This window comes from Protomyctophum parallelum, assembly GCF_964188405.1.
Source record: "Protomyctophum parallelum genome assembly, chromosome: 12".
Lineage (NCBI taxonomy): Eukaryota > Metazoa > Chordata > Actinopteri > Myctophiformes > Myctophidae > Protomyctophum > Protomyctophum parallelum.
The window spans coordinates 42,350,894-42,371,706 of NC_139712.1; the positions used below are offsets into that span (position 1 = coordinate 42,350,894).

The 20,813-nt window shown below is 44.6% G+C and overlaps 1 protein-coding gene across 17 annotated transcripts in view; it reads right to left on the reverse strand.

Annotated features, from left to right (window-relative positions):
* Positions 1-4,504: 4,504 nt before the first annotated feature.
* kiaa1217 (KIAA1217 ortholog) overlaps positions 4,505-20,813 on the reverse strand; it is a 151,729-nt gene continuing 135,420 nt past the window's right edge. For 9 of the 17 annotated variants that reach the window (XM_083778251.1, XM_083778249.1, XM_083778250.1 and 6 more), the window contains 12 exons: positions 20,590-20,765; positions 16,405-16,535; positions 15,897-16,044; positions 13,978-14,467; positions 13,393-13,591; positions 12,909-13,222; positions 12,332-12,487; positions 11,839-11,964; positions 10,153-10,233; positions 8,367-9,998; positions 7,695-7,826; positions 4,505-6,594 (listed from right to left, as the gene is read on the reverse strand). In XM_083778251.1, the coding sequence (XP_083634377.1) occupies positions 6,064-6,594; positions 7,695-7,826; positions 8,367-9,998; positions 10,153-10,233; positions 11,839-11,964; positions 12,332-12,487; positions 12,909-13,222; positions 13,393-13,591; positions 13,978-14,467; positions 15,897-16,044; positions 16,405-16,535; positions 20,590-20,765 (4,116 nt within the window). In that variant the 3' untranslated portion in view covers positions 4,505-6,063. The remainder of the gene's footprint in view (positions 6,595-7,694; positions 7,827-8,366; positions 9,999-10,152; positions 10,234-11,838; positions 11,965-12,331; positions 12,488-12,908; positions 13,223-13,392; positions 13,592-13,977; positions 14,468-15,896; positions 16,045-16,404; positions 16,536-20,589; positions 20,766-20,813) is intronic. The other 8 variants (XM_083778247.1, XM_083778243.1, XM_083778240.1 and 5 more) reach the window with 8 other exon arrangements.

The window sequence follows — 20,813 nt, forward strand, 5'->3', positions numbered from 1 at the left end:
CCGGGTCTGTAGGTAGGCACGGAGAGATTGCTGTGCAGCTGCACCCTCTGTTGGAGGTAGATTCTCTGGTTTAATCAGCCCAGCCGCTGCCTTACGTGAGAAGATGTATCGAATTGCACCCAGAGTACTACCTGGTCCATGGTAAATGTACCAGTACCAGAATGTCCTACTTCAGCTGCTCTCTCAGCATTGACTGAGTCAACTCCTGTGCTGGTGAATTCTGCAGAGAAAGATACAAGCATCTCCTTGTCTCGATCGTGGTCGAATGGGTTGTTCTCCTCGAACCATTGGAGGGCAAGTTCAACTGCTTCAGCATCTCGCTTCATCTGTGTTTTGGAAAGGTCTCTGTGGAGTGGAGCATGTTTCTTTACATCTTCCTCCATGCGCTGGGTGGCATTGTAGAAATGACTGAGGGTGAGCACCCAGCACTGAGGGTGAGCACCCAGCACTTGTGGTCAGAATCACTGTTTCTCATCCTCCCTCTGCTCAGTCCACCTTCTGATTTGGTTGCCTTCATTAAGGTCTGCTCGATACAGATGTCACACCAGGTGCCAGACCAATCATGGCTGGAATAACGGACAACGTGGTTTCCATGGGAGGTGAAACTTTCGAAGGTCTCTTTGTAAGCAGGCAAAGTTTCGAGATCCTTCATAAGTTGACAGTACAGCCGTACGCCTTTGGCACATTGATGATGGCCCGCAGCTACAAAGATGTCCAGCATTGTGGTAACAATGCAGGACAGGTGCCCATTGTGGTCTGCAAGCCGCTCAGTTTGGATGAACATCTTGATCACATCCACCATGTGGTGGTACTGCACCCAGGTGCAGGTAGGTGTTCTTCCTCCTTCAGTGAGTCTTTTGAAGTTTTCTTCAAACCTCTGTTCAAACAGTGCCACTACTGGATCTGTTTATCTGGCTCCCATCTTCCCATCAGCTACCTTCTCCATGAAGGTCCTCATTTCAACAAGCTCCTCCTCAGTGAAGGCATGTTTCATGGTGTGCTGATAGATGGCTGCATCAATGAGGAGATGAGCACGAATTGCCTTGTCAAAACACCCTTCATCCAGGATGTGGCTGGCTGTCGTACTCCATGGAAAAATCAGCTGTATCAGCTCTAGTATTCCAGAATCCTCCTTAATGTTACCTATGGATGCAAGGTAGGACTTGAAATCCACCCAACCTCGGAATGACGGGTAGATTGGCCTGCTTTATGATGTCCACAGCCTTCAGCCAGATCGGAAGATCGAACGTCACTATAGTGGCCCTGTCTGCAGAGAGCCTAATGCACTCTTTGAGAGTGGTGAAGATCGTGTTCTGGTCATTAGGGTCACCTTCGATGAGTGGGAGGAAATCAATCTGTGTGCTCTACTTGACATTATCTGCATGGATACTCTTCATCCAGCCATTCCAGTTGGAGTGTGGGAAGTCGGGATCCTGGGCTTTGATCATCCACCCTGCTGCCCAGCAGGTGCAACAAAACGAGCAATCAACTACTCACTACTGCGCACTCAACACACATCAGTATATAAATCAACACACTAGAAGCAGTATATTGTATCCACCCGTGATCAACAGAGAAAAAGGATGCAAATGGCTTCAGGCATGTCTGGTGCTCCAAACTTCCTCACTTTGAATGACAATCAACTACAGCAACCACTACTAAACAATAACTAGGCCTATTTACCATGTAAAAAAATAAAAAATAAACTAATTTAGCTATGTTTTAATTTACATGTACCCTGCAAGGGTAGGTGTGTGTGGGGTGGAAGGGTGCATTGGGGGGGGAGGTGAACGATGAGCGGGAAAAGTGGGTGCGGCCGTTTTTCCACCAGGGAGTGGTCTTGGTTAAAAAGAAATGCTTGCAATCAACTCAGAATCATGAAAAAACCCTAGTTTGACCCCTCAAAAGTCCAAAAAGTCAAATGTTTGCACTTTCGATTTTTCGAAAATCGGTTATCGGTACCCCGACTTTGAGTTGTTTTTTAATGAGGTTTCCCACGGGAGTTGAATTTCAAACTTTTAGTACATGTTATAAGACACATTTAGAAACACATTGGTGAAGAAATTTCTTGGTAACGATTTAGTTCCCAGATTTTCATAGGTTTCCCTTACTATACTTACAACAGTGTTTTACAAATAATTAGCGCGTGACTGCGCACGTCTGTAGGAACCGATAGTTATATCCGAATTCCGAAATTGAATGAAAGTAGCCTACAGACAACTAACCCCGAAATGTCAGAAAGTGAAGTCAACTCACCGGGGTGAGTTGTCTGGACTTTCGGGGTGAGCTCATAGACTGTAGCTGCCCGTCCTTTCCCTTTACCAACTCGCCCAACTTGCCCCAGCGGAAAGTACAGACAACTCAGCCCGCCATGTCAGAAAGTGAAGACAACTCACCAGTTTGCATAATGGGGGCGGGCATAATACAGGTCTCTACTGCCACCTCGCTTGATATTTTATTTTGATTGATTGATTGAAATATTTATTAACAGTTTGTAGAATTACAGTACATTTCAAGCACAAACTCAATACTATTGTATATAGTCATAGCACGCCATAGTACATATGTATAGCATAGTATTATATATATATATAGTTTATATGTTTATAGTCTCATAATATAGATATTCCACTGTTACTTTCTTAGCTTACGCATGTTTTATGATAAATGCTTTTGTGGTGTATTCCCATGCTTATGTTCTTGATTATTGTAAGTCGCTCTGGATTAAGAGCGTCTGCTAAATGCCTAAATTGTCATTGTAAATTGTAATACAAAGACTTTTAATTGTGAGTGGAGTCAGTGGACCACATTGTTCAATTCATCAAAACATTTAGAGACATACAAATAGACACTTCTATGTAGTTAAAGAACAGAACAGGAATTCATCATATAGTAATAATAATAATAATAACTAGAACTGCACTCTGTCGAGTGCATACTTGCTTGTTGCACACTAGTAGGCCATAAATGGCCAACTAGTGCGCAAGCAGAGCGCGCAAGTCCTTTCGACCGCTGTAAACTGTCAAATCTCAGTATCTCTGTGAAGGAACGTTTGAAATGATTAATGTTTAGATGTAACTATTTGCTACCTACCTACTTTATGCATATAAACACCTAGTATTATTAAGTATGGTTCAAGTTTCTATCTATATAAGAAATACTGTTTTATCGTTGTAGATATATTCTGGATCCCTTTTTAGTTTTTCAGAGACAAATAAATCATTGATATGTGTTGATATCCCCCAGCTGTTCCGCCATTTGATGTTTATGCAAGAAAACAGCAAATCTGTGCCTGGTTTGCTGGGACCAAATGACCACAAATGACCATATTTCTTACGTCATCATTAAGAGCTAGTCATACATATACACACCACGTACTCTGGTCCCAGCAGATCAGGCACAATTAGCTATTTTATTTTTTACTGATTATGTATATAGTATACGTATGACTAGCTCTAAATGATGACGTAAGAAATATATATAGTATATATATAGTATATAGGCATATACTCTATACTCTATACTGTATAAAGTGTGTAGTTGTAAATTGATTAGCGGTATACTGTGGTTACTTTGCGCCAAAAACCGTGACAGCTGTTCCGCCATTTGATGTTTATGCAAAAAAAAACAGGAAATCTGTGCCTGGTTTGCTGGGACCAAATGACCACAAATTACCATATTTCTTACGTCATCATTAAGAGCTAGTCATACATATACACACCACGTACTCTGGTCCCAGCAGATCAGGCACAATTTGCTATTTTATTTTGACTGATTATGTATATAGTATACGTATGACTAGCTCTAAATGATGACGTAAGAGATATGGTCATTTGTGGTCATTTGGTTCCAGCAAAACAGGCACAAATTTGATGTTTTTCTGCATAAACATCGAATGGCGGAACAGCTGTCACGACGGAGGAGACCGGGCGAAAACATTACTTGCGCGCTCTGCTTGCGCAAGTAATAAAGCTCTTCATTCCTAGTAACTGAAGATTGGAAAAAGGGAAAATAAGTTTATGGATAAGGGGTTTAGCATGGACGAAAATAGAGCCCTTAGTTTTATTTCAGCCTTGATGTTTGACTGCTGACTAATAAACCAATGTTAACAGTACTGTCTCCATGCAGGCCTGGGGAATGCTGGACAACTTCATTTAGTGCCTCTGCAAATGCCAGGATAGCAGGGACCACCCTGAGTCTATACATTATGGAAGGATGTTTTTATTGCTTAAACATCATTTTGTGGAAAAGTTACATAGTGCTGCTTTAATTCACAAGTAATGTATTTTGTAAGTTTGAATCCCAAGGAGATGCCAAGTGTATCTTTTGGGTCTCGAGCTGAAATGTTTGCGGGAGCTCATGTGATTTGTCTGGAGTACAGTAAACTTGAATGTAAGAGATATCCGTTTGGATTTTCCTGTTAACTTAAAAGGAAAGGAAATTAACTTTCCTTTCAATATATTTTCTCAGAGGTCATAAAAATGATTGACAAAAATAGACAACAGAGTCGTCCAAGCTGAATGCATTACAAGCATGCAGATCTTTATTGTTGCTATTCCAACACGGCTCTTTCTTTACCACATTGCTTTTATGTAGTATGGTTTAAAGCTTTACAAAAAAAAGAAGAAAAAGACAAGGAAACAAAATATTTACAAACTATCTGTGCAAACATAATTCTTCTGTTACAACACTCTCCTAAAGTACTGGAAAGGCATGCATAAAAATAAACTTTGGTGTTAACAAAACTACTCAAATTCTTATTAGAAGCATCTATGTACACATCGTAGAACAATTGAATCACTTTTATTTTTGTTTGTTTTAGTACAGTTCATATTTAGACGACAATAAATGTTAACTTAAGAAACAAAGGCCTCCAGTAAAGCTACAGAGGCCACAACTTCAGCCATCACACCCAGAGAGTGCATGTACAATTCTCCAATATCCCATGACTGCCATCGACCATATCCACATGGTGGCCATTTTGAGGCACCCCATTGGTTCGGAAACCCTCGTGGGGTATGACATAAGAGCAAATTGTCCGCCATGTGAATATGGTCAATTGGCTACAGAAGTGACATACTAGCAACAACTTTGGCAAATAGGCACGCTAAAATTGAGAACTTGTGTTACTCATGATGATACCAATTTTACATGTCTGTAAAATAAATTGGCAGTGTACGTGGATAAGTATGAGAAACATATTCTTGACAAGACAAAAGTCAATGCAGTTCCACTTTAAACGTCAGTATACATCATGTATACATTCTAAAGGCATTTACAAGGGCTGGGTTGTGGGTCTGACAAACAAGAAATATAAGAAGTTTAAAATATACTATGAATATCCAGTCTCTGTTTTGAAAAATAAAACACACAATTTTTTTTACATGATCTTTGTGATTGTACATCAACTCTATTATTTTCTATTCATAGATACTGAAAGAAAAATATATTTTCAACACCACTCGAGTCTCAAATAATGAGAGCCCTCCACTTCAACAGCAAAGTAGTAAAACTAAATCACTTTTAGTTAGTTCTTATTTTTTTCTCCAAATTATTTACTGTACATCTGATACACATTTAAGAAACAGTCATATTTATTTCAAGTTAATATAATCTGAAATGGGAAAGCGCAGCTCAACAAAAGTAAAAATATGGGTGTGAGAATGGTGTGAGAATGCCAGTGTCAAATACGTGTCAAATAAAAACGGGTTTGTGTGTGTGTGTGTGTTTGCGTGCGTGCGTGTGTGTTATTATGTGCATGTGTTCGAGTGTGCCTGTGTCTGTACTCTGTATATACATTGTTGGGGGCCAGCATCACTTAATGTTTTTTAATATCAAACGAAAGAGAGAGAGAAAGCATGAATGCAACAATAAAGAAAATTCAATGGAACAAACATGGATACTCAAGTCTACCTGCCACAAGAGCAACCCAGAGGGGCCAAACATTGGGGAGGGGGCCTTAGATGGTGTCCTTAGCCCAACCCAGAGGGGCTAAACATTGGGGAGGGGGCCTAGATGGTGTCCTTAGCCCAACCCAGAGGGGCTAAACATTGGGGAGGGGGCCTAGATGGTGTCCTTAGCCGCGGTGGCTGTTGGGATGCAGGATTTGCCGCCGGCGCCGTTGTGAGGCCTGTAGCTGGTGAAGCTGGGAGTGTGTATGGTGCGGATGCTCTTCCCACCTGGGCCCAAAGGGGTGGGCGACAGAGGGGAGGGGGAGGAAGAGGAGGATGAGGAGAAGGAGGAGGAGGAGGAGGAGGAGTGCGCTCGACCATTTTGAGTCTGCGAGGAGAACGAGAGAGTTTTACCTGTGTGCTGTGAGGGGGTGGGGAGTTTAAGGGAACCGTTAGAGAGGGAGGGGATGTGGGAGGACACGGAGCGAGGTGCATAAGGAGACGGAAGGGAGGACTTGGTGGTGGAGCAGGGAGAGGGAGAGGAGGAGAAGGAAGGGTTAATGGAGTTAGTAGCATCTGAGTTTTGAGCAGGCTGGGAGCTGCCTTTACTGGAGCTAGTATAAAAAGCAGGGATTTTAGAGGCGGGTACAGTAGGGGAAGTGGTTTTATGATCCCCTCCAACTCTTTTAGCACTTCCGTTAGCCTGCAAATAGAGATGCCAAAGAACAGATACTGGTCGTCAAAAAAGGAGATTGGTCAAATGGAACAACACATACAAAAAAAGGCGAGACAATAGTTAATTCTAAAGTTATAGACGTAGGAACATAACTACACATTAAACACAAATATTACTAAGACAACTAAGAGACACAAAAAGCTTACAACTGCTACATCTACTGTTGTTTACTGGGTTACTCGAGGTGAAAAACCTTAATGAGAAATGTTACATAGAGGCAGAGAAGAGGCTGAAAGAACAGTGCATAGATAAGAGGACAGAAATGAATGAAGGGGGGAGAGGGGAGGGAGGGGCGTCTGAAGACTGGCCCATGTTAGAGGGACTGTCAGGCTTTGTCAAATGCTGTGGATGGAGAATTCAGAGGGCAGTGTGCAGGAGGTGTTCAGGGCGAGAACGAATTAGAGCTGGGAAATTGAGTAGTGAGGAAGGAGGGTGCATGTCTATGGCCAGCTGAGCCAACCCTCCACAAACACAGGTTGGGTGCAAGGTAGTGAGTTGAGTTGGTGGGGAATTCTCTTAGGAAAGGAAAGATTTGAAGTGAGGGGTTATTCTTTTTGTCTTAGAGCAGGGGTGCATTCTGAGAAAAGGGGGAGCGTAGCCCAATAAATTAAGATTTGAATAGAGCCAAAAAGCGTCCTAGGGTTTGGCAACACTGATTAGGAACTCATCTGTGATGGCGAACCGGAGGTGCGATGACAACTCAGTCGGTGACAAGAAGAGAATTCTCTTTTCTTTTGCCATTTTTCCATTTTGTTTTGTTTTCTTTTTTTTTCAGTAAGTCACCAACACAGTGAAAGCCATGAACAGTGTGGACATGCAGAAGCAAACAGTACGGTGATGTTATGGTGGTAACAGTCAAGAGTCAAACATGCCTTCCAGTCAGAGCAGACTCGAGAGAAACAAGAACAGATCCACAATGGCTATCTGAGGCCCATTATCTTTTTTTTTTTTTTTTTATCTCACAGCTTTGGTTGTCTTTTTCACCCTTAACACAACACGTCTCGTTTTCTATCTCTTGGTGAGTTTGTTTCCTCTAGTTCCCCGGTAAGGCCCTACAGTAAAACTACCTGTCGAAACTGCCTCTGAGCGTCCTGTAGCTTTTGCGGTTTTCCTGCTTTGTCAGTAGTACCCGGCGACTGCCTGGACTTCGCAGACAACGGGACGGGCATCCGACTAGTAGGAGACGCGACACTGGTGTTCTGCAGGAGGATCCAAACGGGAAAAACAAAAAACAAGAAATAAAACAAAAGAAAGAAAGGGGAAATAAAAAATAAAGGAACACCACATAGGAAGTATGAAAATCAAGGCACTAACAGGTGAACACCTGCTCAACAGTTTAATTTCATCAACACCAGTGAAAGAACATGCACCCCCTGGGACCAAAAATACACTGTGTACAGTACATGCAGTCGAGAACCAGACATAATCAACATGGAAGTGTCATTCTGTGATTAAGAGCCACACGCCGAAACCCCCAGTTAAGAGTAAATTGAAGGAAGAGAGACGCTATGCAGGAACCCATGAAAATGCCACTCCCCAATCATGTCTTGTCAACCATGATTTCACAGAGGGAGAACAGAACACCAAGGTGGACATATTCCGACATTTCCAAGCACCTGTGGAGTGGATTAATGAATTTTGTAAACTCAGTTGTTAGAGATGGAGTGAAGGGAAGGTTGGAAGATTACAAAAACAAAGGACCCAAGGCCTTTCCGAAGCAACAAGAGCTAGAGAGAGACCTGTTGGATGCTGCTGGGAGGACTGGGGTTACTGGTGGTGGTGGTAGGTATAATTACAGGACGAGGAAGGAGCTGTGGCTTGGACTTCTTCCGCAATGAGCTTTTACTGGGAAGACAGATCTTCGAGCCGGTGCTTTTGGAGGAAGGGAGAGACAGGGTCCTCTTCAAGCCCACTCTCTCGGAAGCACTATCGTCCACGGTCTCATCCGCGCACGCATACGGTTCCTGTTGGGAGATCGGCCCCATCTCACTAATCGTGGTCTCCAACTGCTTGATGGTCTGCTCTAGGCTGTCCAGTGTCTTGTACGTGTTCTTCCTGATCTCATCCGTCCTGTACATGGAGTCGGAATTGTCCCTTTTCACCGGAGCCGAGTCCAGGGCCGCCTGGGATTTCGAGCGAGTGATCTCAAACCTTTTTGCTTCTTTGTGTTGCCTGACGGTTCCGTCAGACTCCTCCTCGTCTTCGTACACCACCACCTGCAGGGTCTTCTTGCCCGACTTGGTGCCCGCACGGATTGCCTGCGACAAAGCTGCCAGCTGCTTCTTCGGGAACTTGAACTTGAACTTCTTCTTACCTCCGGTCGTCTCTGAGTTCGCCCCGCCTTCCGTCAGCTCCGACACAGATGAGGAGGAGGAGGATGATGATAAGCTATTTGCAGCTTTTGCGGACCTGTCGTCTCCCCCCTTGGGCCCTCCGACTATTACCTGCGTTCCGTCGCTCCTCTCCGTGTCCGACTCTTCGCTCTCTTCCTCGATGCGCTCCTCCGCGAGCAGTCTCTCCAGCTCCTCCTCGCTTTCGAAGATTGTGGATAGGCGCTTGTAGGCAGAGCGAATGTCCATGGGCTCGTCAAAGATGATGATAACTGGCTTCCTATTGTAGCCGTTGTCCGGCGGAGCGTTGGGATCGTTGGAGTTTCCTGTAACGTTGCCCCGGTTCCCTACGGTTACTGTCTGGACGCTACCTTTCTTTGCATTGACCAGTTCCTGGTATTCCCCGGAGGACAATGCCTGGACCTTGGTGCTGGTGATCATGAAGGCTATGTTGTCAGGCGGGGGAGGAGCCTCTTCTCCGGGGAGGTCAGCACTAAGACCGGCATCCTCGTCGGCTGTCTCAACCTGGTCACCGCCATCACAGGGAAAGGCCTCTTCTGGGGGAGGGACAACACACTTGGGTGCCTCTCTTATGGTGCGAGTGGTTGAGATTGACACCTTCTCAGTTACTACACTCTTACTAGAAGAAATGTGCTCTTCGGTGACCGAGGGCTCCCGTTTCTTCTCTGTGTTAATCTGGTTAAGGGTCATATTTGCCCCTGCCACTTCCTTACTGGTCTTCGACGATTGTGAACGTTTCATGTGCTTTCTAGGCAGTTTGAAGCCATTCAGACCCACAGGCTTAGGGGATATAGGCGGAGGTGATATTGGTGGAGGTGATATTGGCGGAGGCGATAACCGCGGGGGAGAAACTGGTAGGTCAGACAATGGCTGTTGCTGGCCTGGGGAATTGTCATTAGCATTGACATTTGACACCTGTGTTGGGGGCAGTGTGGGCTCTCGGCATTCAGGAGTTTCCTCCGTTCCTGGCGGTGGCTGTGGTTGGTCTTTGGAAATCTGTCCTGTCACATAGTATATGACCTGCAGACATGGAAAAGACAAGAGCACAGACAATCAGGGATACAAATTAATATTGGATGCGTTTTCATCATTTGTGACTTTCTGATTTATTGTGAGATAAATCTTTATCATCATTACTTTTTAGCAAATGAAAAGTGTAAAGTATCATACATACCCCCTGGCTCTGTCGGAGCGTAGTGTTGCCATTTTCATCTATGTTTGGCTCTTTATCTTCTCGACTGGGCTCTGAGCTCTGCTAGGACAATGTTTAAGGGAACAATATTATTGTGCATTGGTTGTGCAGGGATGCGATGGACTCAATATGACTCACATGTCTGTGATGTCAACGTTACGTTGGCGTAATAGCTTTCTACAAGTGATCACATGGCATGTCTCAGCAAAGTGAATGTGCTTCTCTGTTTTATGTGATTCGATTGTCTACAGCTTCAAGCAATATTGCATTTATGTGATATATGTAACACATGCAGGGACATTTGAATTGTAAATTATTCAGTGGAAACAAATCAGCTTAGCCATTAACATATTTCTCCTGCAAGAAATATTACACAATACATTCTCACTTAATACTAACTGAGCAGAGAAAATTATTTATCATTTGTTTTACTAAATAAAACATGAGGGAAAAATAGGGTGGGACTCAGTTTTCTTTTTTTCCCCCTCAATTTAGACATTCAATTCATCCCAATTCCCTGAAGTCAGGGACAACCACGTGTATCCTCTGATACATGTGATGCCACTAGCTGCTTCTTTCCCCCGCCGCCAGTGAGGAGTTTCACCGGGAGGCCTAAGCGTGTGGAGGAACACGCTATTCCTCCCAGTTGTGCTCCCTGGGCTGCACAGCCACTGATCAACCTGTAGGACTCAGGAGCGGTTATTGCAGCCCTCCACACCCAGCTTCCCACCCACCAACACGGCCAGTTACATTAATTGCAATGACCACATTTATTTCCTTTTAACTACGTAATAATAATTGAAAATATGCAAGGGCCATGTGATGACGTACAAATGAGCCTTAATTTGTCACATTACTGTGATGATCAGTAAATGGGACATCTGGTATCATACTCACACTAAGTGGATAGTAAAATATTTTGTGACAATTTAAATTACAGCAGTGTGATAGGTAAATAGGTATTAAAGTGAATTAAGCCAATCCAGGGAAAGTTGTGCAAAGACGCAGGAATAAAACAGAAGAATAGTTCCCCAGAGAATGTAAAGGTGAGGGCCAAGAGCATGCAAAGGGGTCAGAGTGACCTAGGTATAGTGAACCAAGTCTGCAAAAACAGGTTGCGTCCAATACATTACATTGTTTGTTTTCACCCAATAGCCAATTAATCCAGAGGTGTTCTCAAGCCGATTTTTGCACGAAGAGATGGCGGTTTACAAAGAAACACAGAAGACGATTTAATTGCCTGTAGAATACAGTAGTTTGTACAGCAGTTTATTGTTCTGGGTGGAAGAAAAAAAATGAAAAAAATAACAAGCAATAATGAAATCAGCTGCATCGTTTGTTCCATACACAGAAGAGACAGATAATCTTTTCGGACCCTTCATCGTATTGCAAGACCAAATTTAGTATGCAGACTTAATCCTGAAACAACACAGAGGCGTGTGACCTCCAGCGGAATAAAGAAGAGGGGAAGGAAAACGAGGCGGGGGGAGACAGGGAGCTGTCTGAAGGAAGGCAGCTGTTACAGGTTTCTCTCGAGCCAAAAGCAGGGGAAACAGGTTGCAGGAGGGTTAAGGCGAGCGGCCGATTGATCGATTGATTGATTCACACGGTCGGCAGAAGCAGGCAGGTTAGGTGGACAGCCGGACGGCGGCGACACACATCCTTTACCTTTTTCTCTTTGAGGGGCAGCAAAGCCCCCGGTCTTAGCTCTCTTATTTGTGGTTCAATGCGAGTGGTGGCGGGGTCGGCCACATTTTTCACCCCTACATCCTTAACTGAGCACTTCTGGAAAACCTGAAGAGTGGGAGAAAGTTCATGGAATTGGGGGAAAGGAAGGAATTCAGTATTCTTGACCAACGTCCTGGAGCATTTATTTATTATCCATGACGGATGTCCAGATGTTTTAAAGGTTTAATTTGCAATTTCACCAACCGTCAGGCCATTTTCTCCAACTTCTGCCAGAATGCCATCCTCCACAAGAATAAGGGATAGATAACCACCCAATCCCACAGTACACCCAATAACTATTTACAGCCTTACCTGGATTGACTGCATGCGTGTGCGTGTGCGTGAGAGAGAGAGAGAGAGAGAGAGAGAGAGAGAGAGAGAGAGAGAGAGAGAGAGAGTGCATAATTATCTCTCGAGTTGTTATGCCTCTAACCTGGAGTTCTGCCATGATCTTGTCCCCTTCGTCCTCCTCCTCTGCAACAGCAGAGGCAGTGACAGGTGGCGGTGTGGGAGACTTGGCCAATGTCTCTGCAGGCGCCTTGGCAGGCTTGGGTTGGGGAGACGGAGGTGGGCCCTCCTCTTCTCCCTCCTGCGGGAAATTATGGATGGAAGGCCCGTTATATCTCAATCAACACAAGGTTCAATGTTTAGTCAGTCACAGGTTTCACACAACTTTTCTCTAAAAACAGAACATTCTCCAAGCAACATTATACTCCAGGTTTATTTCTCAATATATGTTTGTTGCGTTCAGTCTTTGGTTGATTTGACCAAAAGTGTGACAGGTACAAATGATCCCAAGAGATCCAGTCAACAGAGACAGATTGCCAAGCAGACTTTTGTTTGTTTTGTAAATGGATATTGTGCCAATTTAGTTTTCTTGGGATTTCCCCCTTGCCCGATTAAGGGTCTATATGGAATAGACTCAGGGTGTGGTTGTGTTTCCTTTGTTAACTGTGGACATGTAAAGCCCAGTGATTAAGGGCTATACAAATATACGTGACTTGACTAACCTGAGCTGAGAGAGAGTCCTTTCTGCTGCTGGTGTAGACAACCTCGCCGGAGCGCGTAGTGGTCATGCCTGAGCTGGCGCTAGGGTAGGTCTTCCTGGGTGGGGGTGGTGGAGGGGACTTGCTGACTTTCTCTGATCCCAACTTGGTGACCTTTTCACTGGACACTGCTGGCTTGGTGGCGGGGGTGCGTTCGGCACAAGCCTTGGCGGGCCTCTCCAGAATAGGTTTGACCGGCTTCTCCAGCACAGGTTTAGGAGGTTTCTCCGGTACTGGCTTGGCTGGTTTATCTGTGTTAGGCGAGGACTGTGGCTCATCTTTTGGCAAAATAATAAACAGAGAGCATAAATCAAACGTTTTACAAAGAGCCTGTTGCATTGTGCTCTTATGACAAAGTATGACATGAGAGCAAAATGGCAGCCATGTGAATGTGGTCATTTGGTCAATTAGTATTGACTGGGACCAGCATCTGTGCAGGTGTGTTTACCTGACGTTGTCTCCACGGGGCTTGGAGAGTCTGCCTGGTCCCCCGTGGCTGCAGGGGGCGCTGTTGACTTATCCTCCGTGTCTAGACTGGGTATGCCCTTCATCATGTTGACCTGGGCCTCTTGGAGGATCTTTGCAAACTCTTTCCCATCATAATGACCCATGTTCTGCCTCTTCTCCTCCCACTCCCTCTCTGCAGCCTATCAGGGTCAAGATACGATTAAAGGCAGAGAGAGAAAAGGGATGGAGAGAGAAAGAAATATGAAGATGGGGACATTTTTAACATGTAATAAGAATATGTATTTGTGTATATGACTATATGTAGCACGTATCAACTACACCTAAGTTACTTGAGTGTTTTACATAAAAGCGGAGAATTAAATCAATGAACAAAATTAATAATTTAATAAATACACGTAAACTAACGTTGAAAGAAGTGAGTGATTGACAGCCTGAGCTCCTCAGGCAGGTCATTCCAGGGCCTGCAGGTTTTCTTTTGCGGTCAAAATGTCTCCGTCTATTTAGTCTATTTAAAATAAGATGACACTGTATGATGTCTTCTAACCTAGCCGGTGAGTGAGCATACCTCAATGGACATGGCTCGGTTTTTGCCCTTCCCTTGGCTGCTCTGGAGCTCTTCTATGACCAGATTCTGGTTGCCGTTATTAACGGGGCTGACGGGGGACTTCTTGTTGCGGACAGGGCTAGGCGGATCCGAGGCAGCCGCTTTGGGCGAGTCCCGGCCTTGGCTCTGGCCAGGGAAGGGGCTGCTGGCACCTTGCGTGGGGCTGGGGGTGAGCGGGGGGCTGGGCTGTGTGGTCAAGGCCGCCGACTGCTGGCACTGCTGCATGTGGACCGGGGAGCTCTGGACGTGGTGGATGACCACCGGGGAGGAAGGCATCACCTCTGACCTGAGCGTGGAGGTCTGTGGCTCAGGCTTGTCTGAGGCTGGGGGCGCGTCCACATGTGGCCCAGGCTCAGATGCTACCGTAGGGCCAGTTTCCACTGCAGGTGCCGCCTTTAATGAGACATTAGTTGGCTGATCGCATGGCTTCTGATTGATCTCAGTAGCACATCTGAGGATTGGAACAGGGGACAAAGGTAAGGAAAAAGAAAATGCGTTCAGGTTAATCCATTTTGGTGTTAGCATTATGTTATAATGCTTTAGCTATAGAAAAATAGCAGATCTAAAAGCTCATAGCGCGCCACCGAGTGGCACGCTACGAGCTTGTAGGTCTGCTATATATTTTTTTAATCAAAGAACGACTGACATAGAAACATAGCTTTTTCAGAAAACTGTCAGGATATAGAAGACATTTTTAGAATCTGATCTCAGGCCAAAATGGGTAATATGTTGATGCAGGGTGTCCTGTAAGGCTCTATGGAGATCATATAATAATGTCAAACAAACAATGACGTGATTAGAAATGCAAAGGCCAAGTCGTAAAGAATATATTGAAAATGTTTGCATAATGAATTCAGCAAACGCTAAATACATATAACAAGTGGAAAAGAAAACCTGTAATGCACTGTAGACCAGTTGAAAGGCCACGAGAGGGGAGAAGAAAGGGAGCGTGTGGCGTGTCTGTCACTGACATTTAAATGGAAATTAGGTGCTGCAGTTTTTCTCCTGAATTAATTCAGCAGTGCGGTTCACTGGACACGATGGCACTGAATCAAAGACGGGACGCTACGCTCCTCCGTCCACGCTGAATGACCCTCCCTCAGATAGGATGAATCTCCGCCTGCCAGTGTAATCAACCCTGCAATCTCTCACATCTGCTGAACAGAACTGAGAGCTTCTGCTGTCTCGCTCCAGACATTCTCGCTCTGATTTATATTGCTTGCACATTGTGTCGCACACTTTTTCCCTCTTTTTTTATACAGGGTTCGTATAAATAATAACATTATACATGTTCGCTGAGCACAAACGTAATGTTCTTTTTCAGCACCACTGTGCTACACACTCGTACAGCAGTTCCACACATTCACACCTGGTAACTGGCAGCTGCCCGGTGCAACCACAGTCTTATATCGTTATATCGGCCACTGGAGCAGTTTGGGGGGTTGAGTGCCTTGCTCAAGTGCACTTCAATGATGGGTACTGAGGCAGACTTTACCTGCTGGTCCGGGGAATTGAACCGACCAACCCCTTTGGTCACATTATGCTTCCTTTAGTTTAGCCTAATGTCCTCTAAATCCTTTTCTGAAAAACGTAATATTGCTTGCTACAGTACATCAGTACTTCTCAAACGTTTTCATGTCAAGGACCCCCAACCTCATATGTATTTGGCTGCGGACCACCATCTCAGGGATCCTCAGAAGCAAAGATTTGAGTTAAAATAATCCATTTAAAAATGTATATTAATAATAAAAATAAATAATAATTGTAAGAATTGCACACGCAGCCGATGTAGATCTGCTATTTTTGAATAGCCAAAAACGACACAGATGCTTTCCTGTTTTTTGGGTTACCTGGGAGTCCCAAAAAATCTATGGTCTTACCTTCTCAGGCTGCTGAGCGTCTCCGTGAGGCTCTTGACCCTCTTCAGCATGGTGTCCAGTTTGTGGGGTTCCTCTTTCAGGAACCTGACCGCTTCCACCTCCACCCTCAGCACCGCCCGCATCCTGGTCTGTAGCGCGGGAAACTCCCCTGCGACGCACGGGAGAATGCAATTGATGAACGTGAAAAGTCACTTGAGAGAGCCATTTAAGTGTGGCAACTAAGTGTGTCTAAACTGTGTGTTCCTCCTACACTAAGTGGTCAGTGAACTCAGTGGTTCTCAACCTTTTCAAGCCGTGACAAATAAGCACATAACACCAAGCCAATACAAAAACATGATATAATCATGTGGAAACCCCCCTGGGAGTCCCGAACCACAGGTTGAGAAACACTGAGTTAACTCTCTAGCTCTCAGCCAAATTACGTTTGTCAAGACAGTTTGGAGCATGGTCATTTGCAAAGACCATGTTGACCACGTTGTCCAATGATTTGACTGTTGGGTCGCCTTACCTTTGAGGCCTGCCAGAGACTCTCCAACCTTCCGCAGAGTGACGGCTCCTTCTTCCACGTCCTTCAGAGTCACCGCTCTGTTTGTCCCACCCGAGTCCCTCTTCAGAGAGTCCACAAACTGCTCCAAGTCACTGCAGAGGCATGGAGAGACCACACTGTAAATAAACAAATGGCCCTAACCCTAACGCAGCAGAAATTTGCTTTTCAATTTGGCTGCCATTTGTTGTTATTATATTTTATACTCTTTTCAGAGAAGTAAGACTGCACAGCTGATGGAATTGAACTATAGCAACAGAGAGACAGCGAGAGAGAGGGAGGGAGGGGAGAGAGAGAGAGAGAGAGAGAGTCATCTCTCTTAGTAACATTCTAATAGAGTACAGTACAGTAATACTTGTATATTTGACTTATACTCTTTATAAACACTAGGGGGCAGAACAAACTCAGTTATCCTGGGGAATGACATGCATAGAATGAAGGAAGTGAGTGCAGGTAAGGATCAGCATTAAATACAAAGAGGAAAACATTCAAAAGCCAATAATAATATAAAATGTAAACGTGTCCACTGCACCGTGCATGTTCTTGTCTGTACGAGACAGCTCTACTAGACATGATTGGATCTCTTCCCAGGCCAAGACCCAAAATTGTGTTAACATTGAATCTGGGCTTATTTGTGCAAGGGCACTTCCTCGCATAGAAAACGCTGAAGGCTGATACACAGGCCTCCCCATGGTTTCTGAAACTGGCAACTCCAAGGGGAAATGTGGACCACGATAACATTGTGTGCCGTGCCGGATCGCATGAGAGGGACTAAAACGGTGATTCATTGTGGCACAGGTACCCTTGAGAAATAGTCCTTTATTGAACTCCCCTAACAGGGACTGGAATGGAGAGGCAACACATAGACTGTCAAATACACCGGTAGGATGAGGCCTCTTGGTCATAGGAATAATAATGGGAAGTTCCAGATGAGAACAAAGCAACTTTCCTTTATGTCAAGACCTCCACAGAAAGGAAAAATGGATAAATCTTTAACCCAGACTGAGTCAGGATAGTCTTCCAAAGCCATGCAACACACCAAAGGCTACTTAGATGAGCGACTCCGCACACGCTAGTGGCGACAAAGCAAACGGCTACAAATGCTGAAATGCATTTTGACGGAAGCCAGCAATATTATAAAGCCACACAAACTGATGCAGTGAAGCGTCAATCAATCATGTGTTTTTGTTTCACCATTTCTACTTCTATAAGTTGCAGTTTTCTGTGCTAGCCTCCTTTTCATTTAGGCAGTGAGGCTAGATCAACACTTCAGCAGTGACTTTGGCGACAGTGTAGCTGATCACACATGGCCATTTTGTAGCTTTTAATTATTATTTAGATTTTTACGTTTCCTGTATGTGTTCCTGTACTACAGTATGTCTTGTTGACATTCACATGACGTGGTTGGGTTCCATCATCCATGTCCAGGCTTGTGACTTATGACTCATGTATCCACAGGCTCAATGAGGAGGAGGTGTACGGATCACATGTCCACTCAGACACATTCCCACCACAAGACAGAAGCTACAGTGACCACAGTCACACGGCAGGCCATACCATGTTCAAATTACCTTTTATTTAGGTCATGTTATGATCACTTATTACTAGTGCCTGTCTGCCTTTATGCTTGATAGCACAATTCCTGTGCCAGCAGCCAAACCAATTTTGCACAGGATTATTTATGTTTATGTTCGAGTACCTACAGTAGATGATAATAGCACAGTGTCTTATAAACTCTGCTCTGTAAGTTAGTAATTAGTCAATGGATTAGTAAGTGGATGGAAATGGAGAGTTCAATCTTTGAAGGACGAATTCCACTCAAAACTCAAAGATAGTCCTCTGTTAAAGATGCAAGTGGATCGAGATGAAAAGTCAAATTCTCTCTTTGATCTGAAGGACAGATATAATTCTTGTCTGTACAGTCAAAACCCATCTGTTTGTACACTTGAAAAGCAGTTATACTTGTACTTTTGATACTTACTGTAAGTACATTTTAACACTACATACTTTTGATACTTTGAAAGTACATTTTGAACTAAATACATTTTTGAACAGTTAAGACTCATGGATGATGACGTAGTAAGACATCTATCTTTACTTTTACTCAAGTACTGTATGGCTTTCAAGTTACCTTATACGACTTCTATTTTGGGCATTGTGCTCATAAGAGGTGTAAATGTAAAAGAATGTTAAAAAAAAGGTTACAGAAATGTTCAGAAATGGAAAGCAATGTGACGCATTGTGAGCTTGTGCATCGGCTATATTCGTTGTGTGACCCCATCACACAACAAAGCATGAAATAGGTCTTAAGTGGTTAGAAACTCCGCTGGGTGTTGCGCTTCAGGTAATTTAAGAGCTCGTAAGCGGTGGCAGATTTGGCGTCTCTGGAGAGGCCGTGCCTCACACACTGCATCCCCGCTTCGTCTTGAAGCCAAGCCTAATTAACCAGCCTTATTTAAAGCACTGGCGTTTCGCTGACTCGCACACTGGCGAGACACCAACGGTAACACAGAACTCCGTCCACAGTCTTGTGGACGGAGTCTCTCCTGCACTCAACACTCTCTCTTCTCCTCCTGTTGTAAACTGGGAAATGAGCTCCTACGTAAAAACAAAAAAACCCCAGAGCATTTATTTGACCTCTTGGTCCATCTTTTCCACTCTAGGAACATCCATTCTTTTTTACACTGCTTCCATTGGGGCATATGTTTATCGACATCCAGCAAGAGAAGACCTTTGACCTTGCCCGTTAAACATCGGCATTAAACAGATTCAATTACAGCTCCCTGTTGGCAGGGCCGAGGCGTCGCATGAATTACATTCGTTGCAAGGCGGTAATAAACAATTACCCCACACAACCTCTTCAATTGTTCCATGGGCTGCCGTGTCTTAAATGAGAGGCAGCCATTGCCTGCCTGTGTAAACGTGTGGGCTGCAATTTGGAGGGCGTTGGCTCGTCGGTGAGCATAATGGGAGTGAATGGCGCAGGTGAGATGGTGAAAATGAATCCCTGCGGGGCATTCCGGTACATAGAATCTTCTTGACTGCAGTCACGGGTGTGTGTGACGAGAGGAGAGTAGTGTCGGTATAGATTTGGGACTGAATTAACGGAAGCTCTGGTGGTGGAGAGGACGTAGTGATGTTCATAACATGAACCCACAATGTCTATAAATAGGGCAGTGGTTCTCCAAGTGGGGTCCGAGCAAAATGAGGGACCCCAGCCTGATGGAATGTATGGAATGCATGTGCTAATAAAAAAAAAAACTTAATACTTCCTAAGGTTAATATGGGCATCAAAGCAATAATAATTACTTTTTACCAGCTGCCTGCCAGCTGGTCAATGAAAGCCTTCAGAATGTACGCGTCATCGTTATCAGCTAGTGTACTGAATCCCTACTCCTGATTGGCTGCTTCTAGCCAATGGGACGGCAAAGCGGCCTTGGGTCTTCAATTTGGCTCCGCTGTGTCTGACCATGCATGCAAGCGCGCCAAGCGGCTGTGGTGACGTCACCCCACCTACATGAGTGTGTGGCCTGGGGTGAGTGTGTGGGGTGGATACTGGATACGCCCACTGGTCTTGGATCAGTAGTATGCATCCAAACTTCAAGCAAGACGGAGACGGCTCGGAGACGAGTGTAGGCTAGTAGCGAAAACGGCAGCATGTCAAACAAACACAAGTCCTTAGAAGTGTGGTTGGATTTTACCAGTGCTGCAATCCTTTCATGCAAACGTGGCAGAGCAAGTTGACTTTAACGACACTTCTCCACAGAAACAGGTTCATGTTATTATCTAATCAATGTATAGAATGTATCGTGATTCGTGTCGAGTCTCTGTGTACCCCGGTGTGAAAAACGTACTATACAGTGTTTTACATTTTTCATTATAGTTATAGGGCAATTATAATGTATTAAGGCATTAAGTCATTAGCCAGAGATCTTTTTAATAAATTGTTTAGCCTTTTTTCAGTTTTTCCACAGAATCAAGTTTTACGGTCATGATTCACCAGGAACCTGGGTGGCTCGATTCTAGACTTAAAATAATTGACATCAATATATTTGGAAATCTCTATGGGGGAAATTTGAATGGGCTTTGGACCACAAAATGGCTGTCACTGCTATGCCCTATATATCAGAGAATGAACACATTCTTTACCTGAGCTGTGCTAGGACTCTCTCCTCCAGACCCAGGTATTTGTGCCTGTCCTCCTCCACCAAGGCCCTTTGCCTCTGGACGGGGTCCTCTGCACGCCGCATGGCCTCCGCCAGCCTCACGCTGATCTCCTGCTCCGTGTGCTTCAGCTGCACGCGCAGCGCTTCTTGGTTGTAGAGCTGAAGGACGCAGGCAGCAACACAGGCGACAGGGACAATTATCGTTAT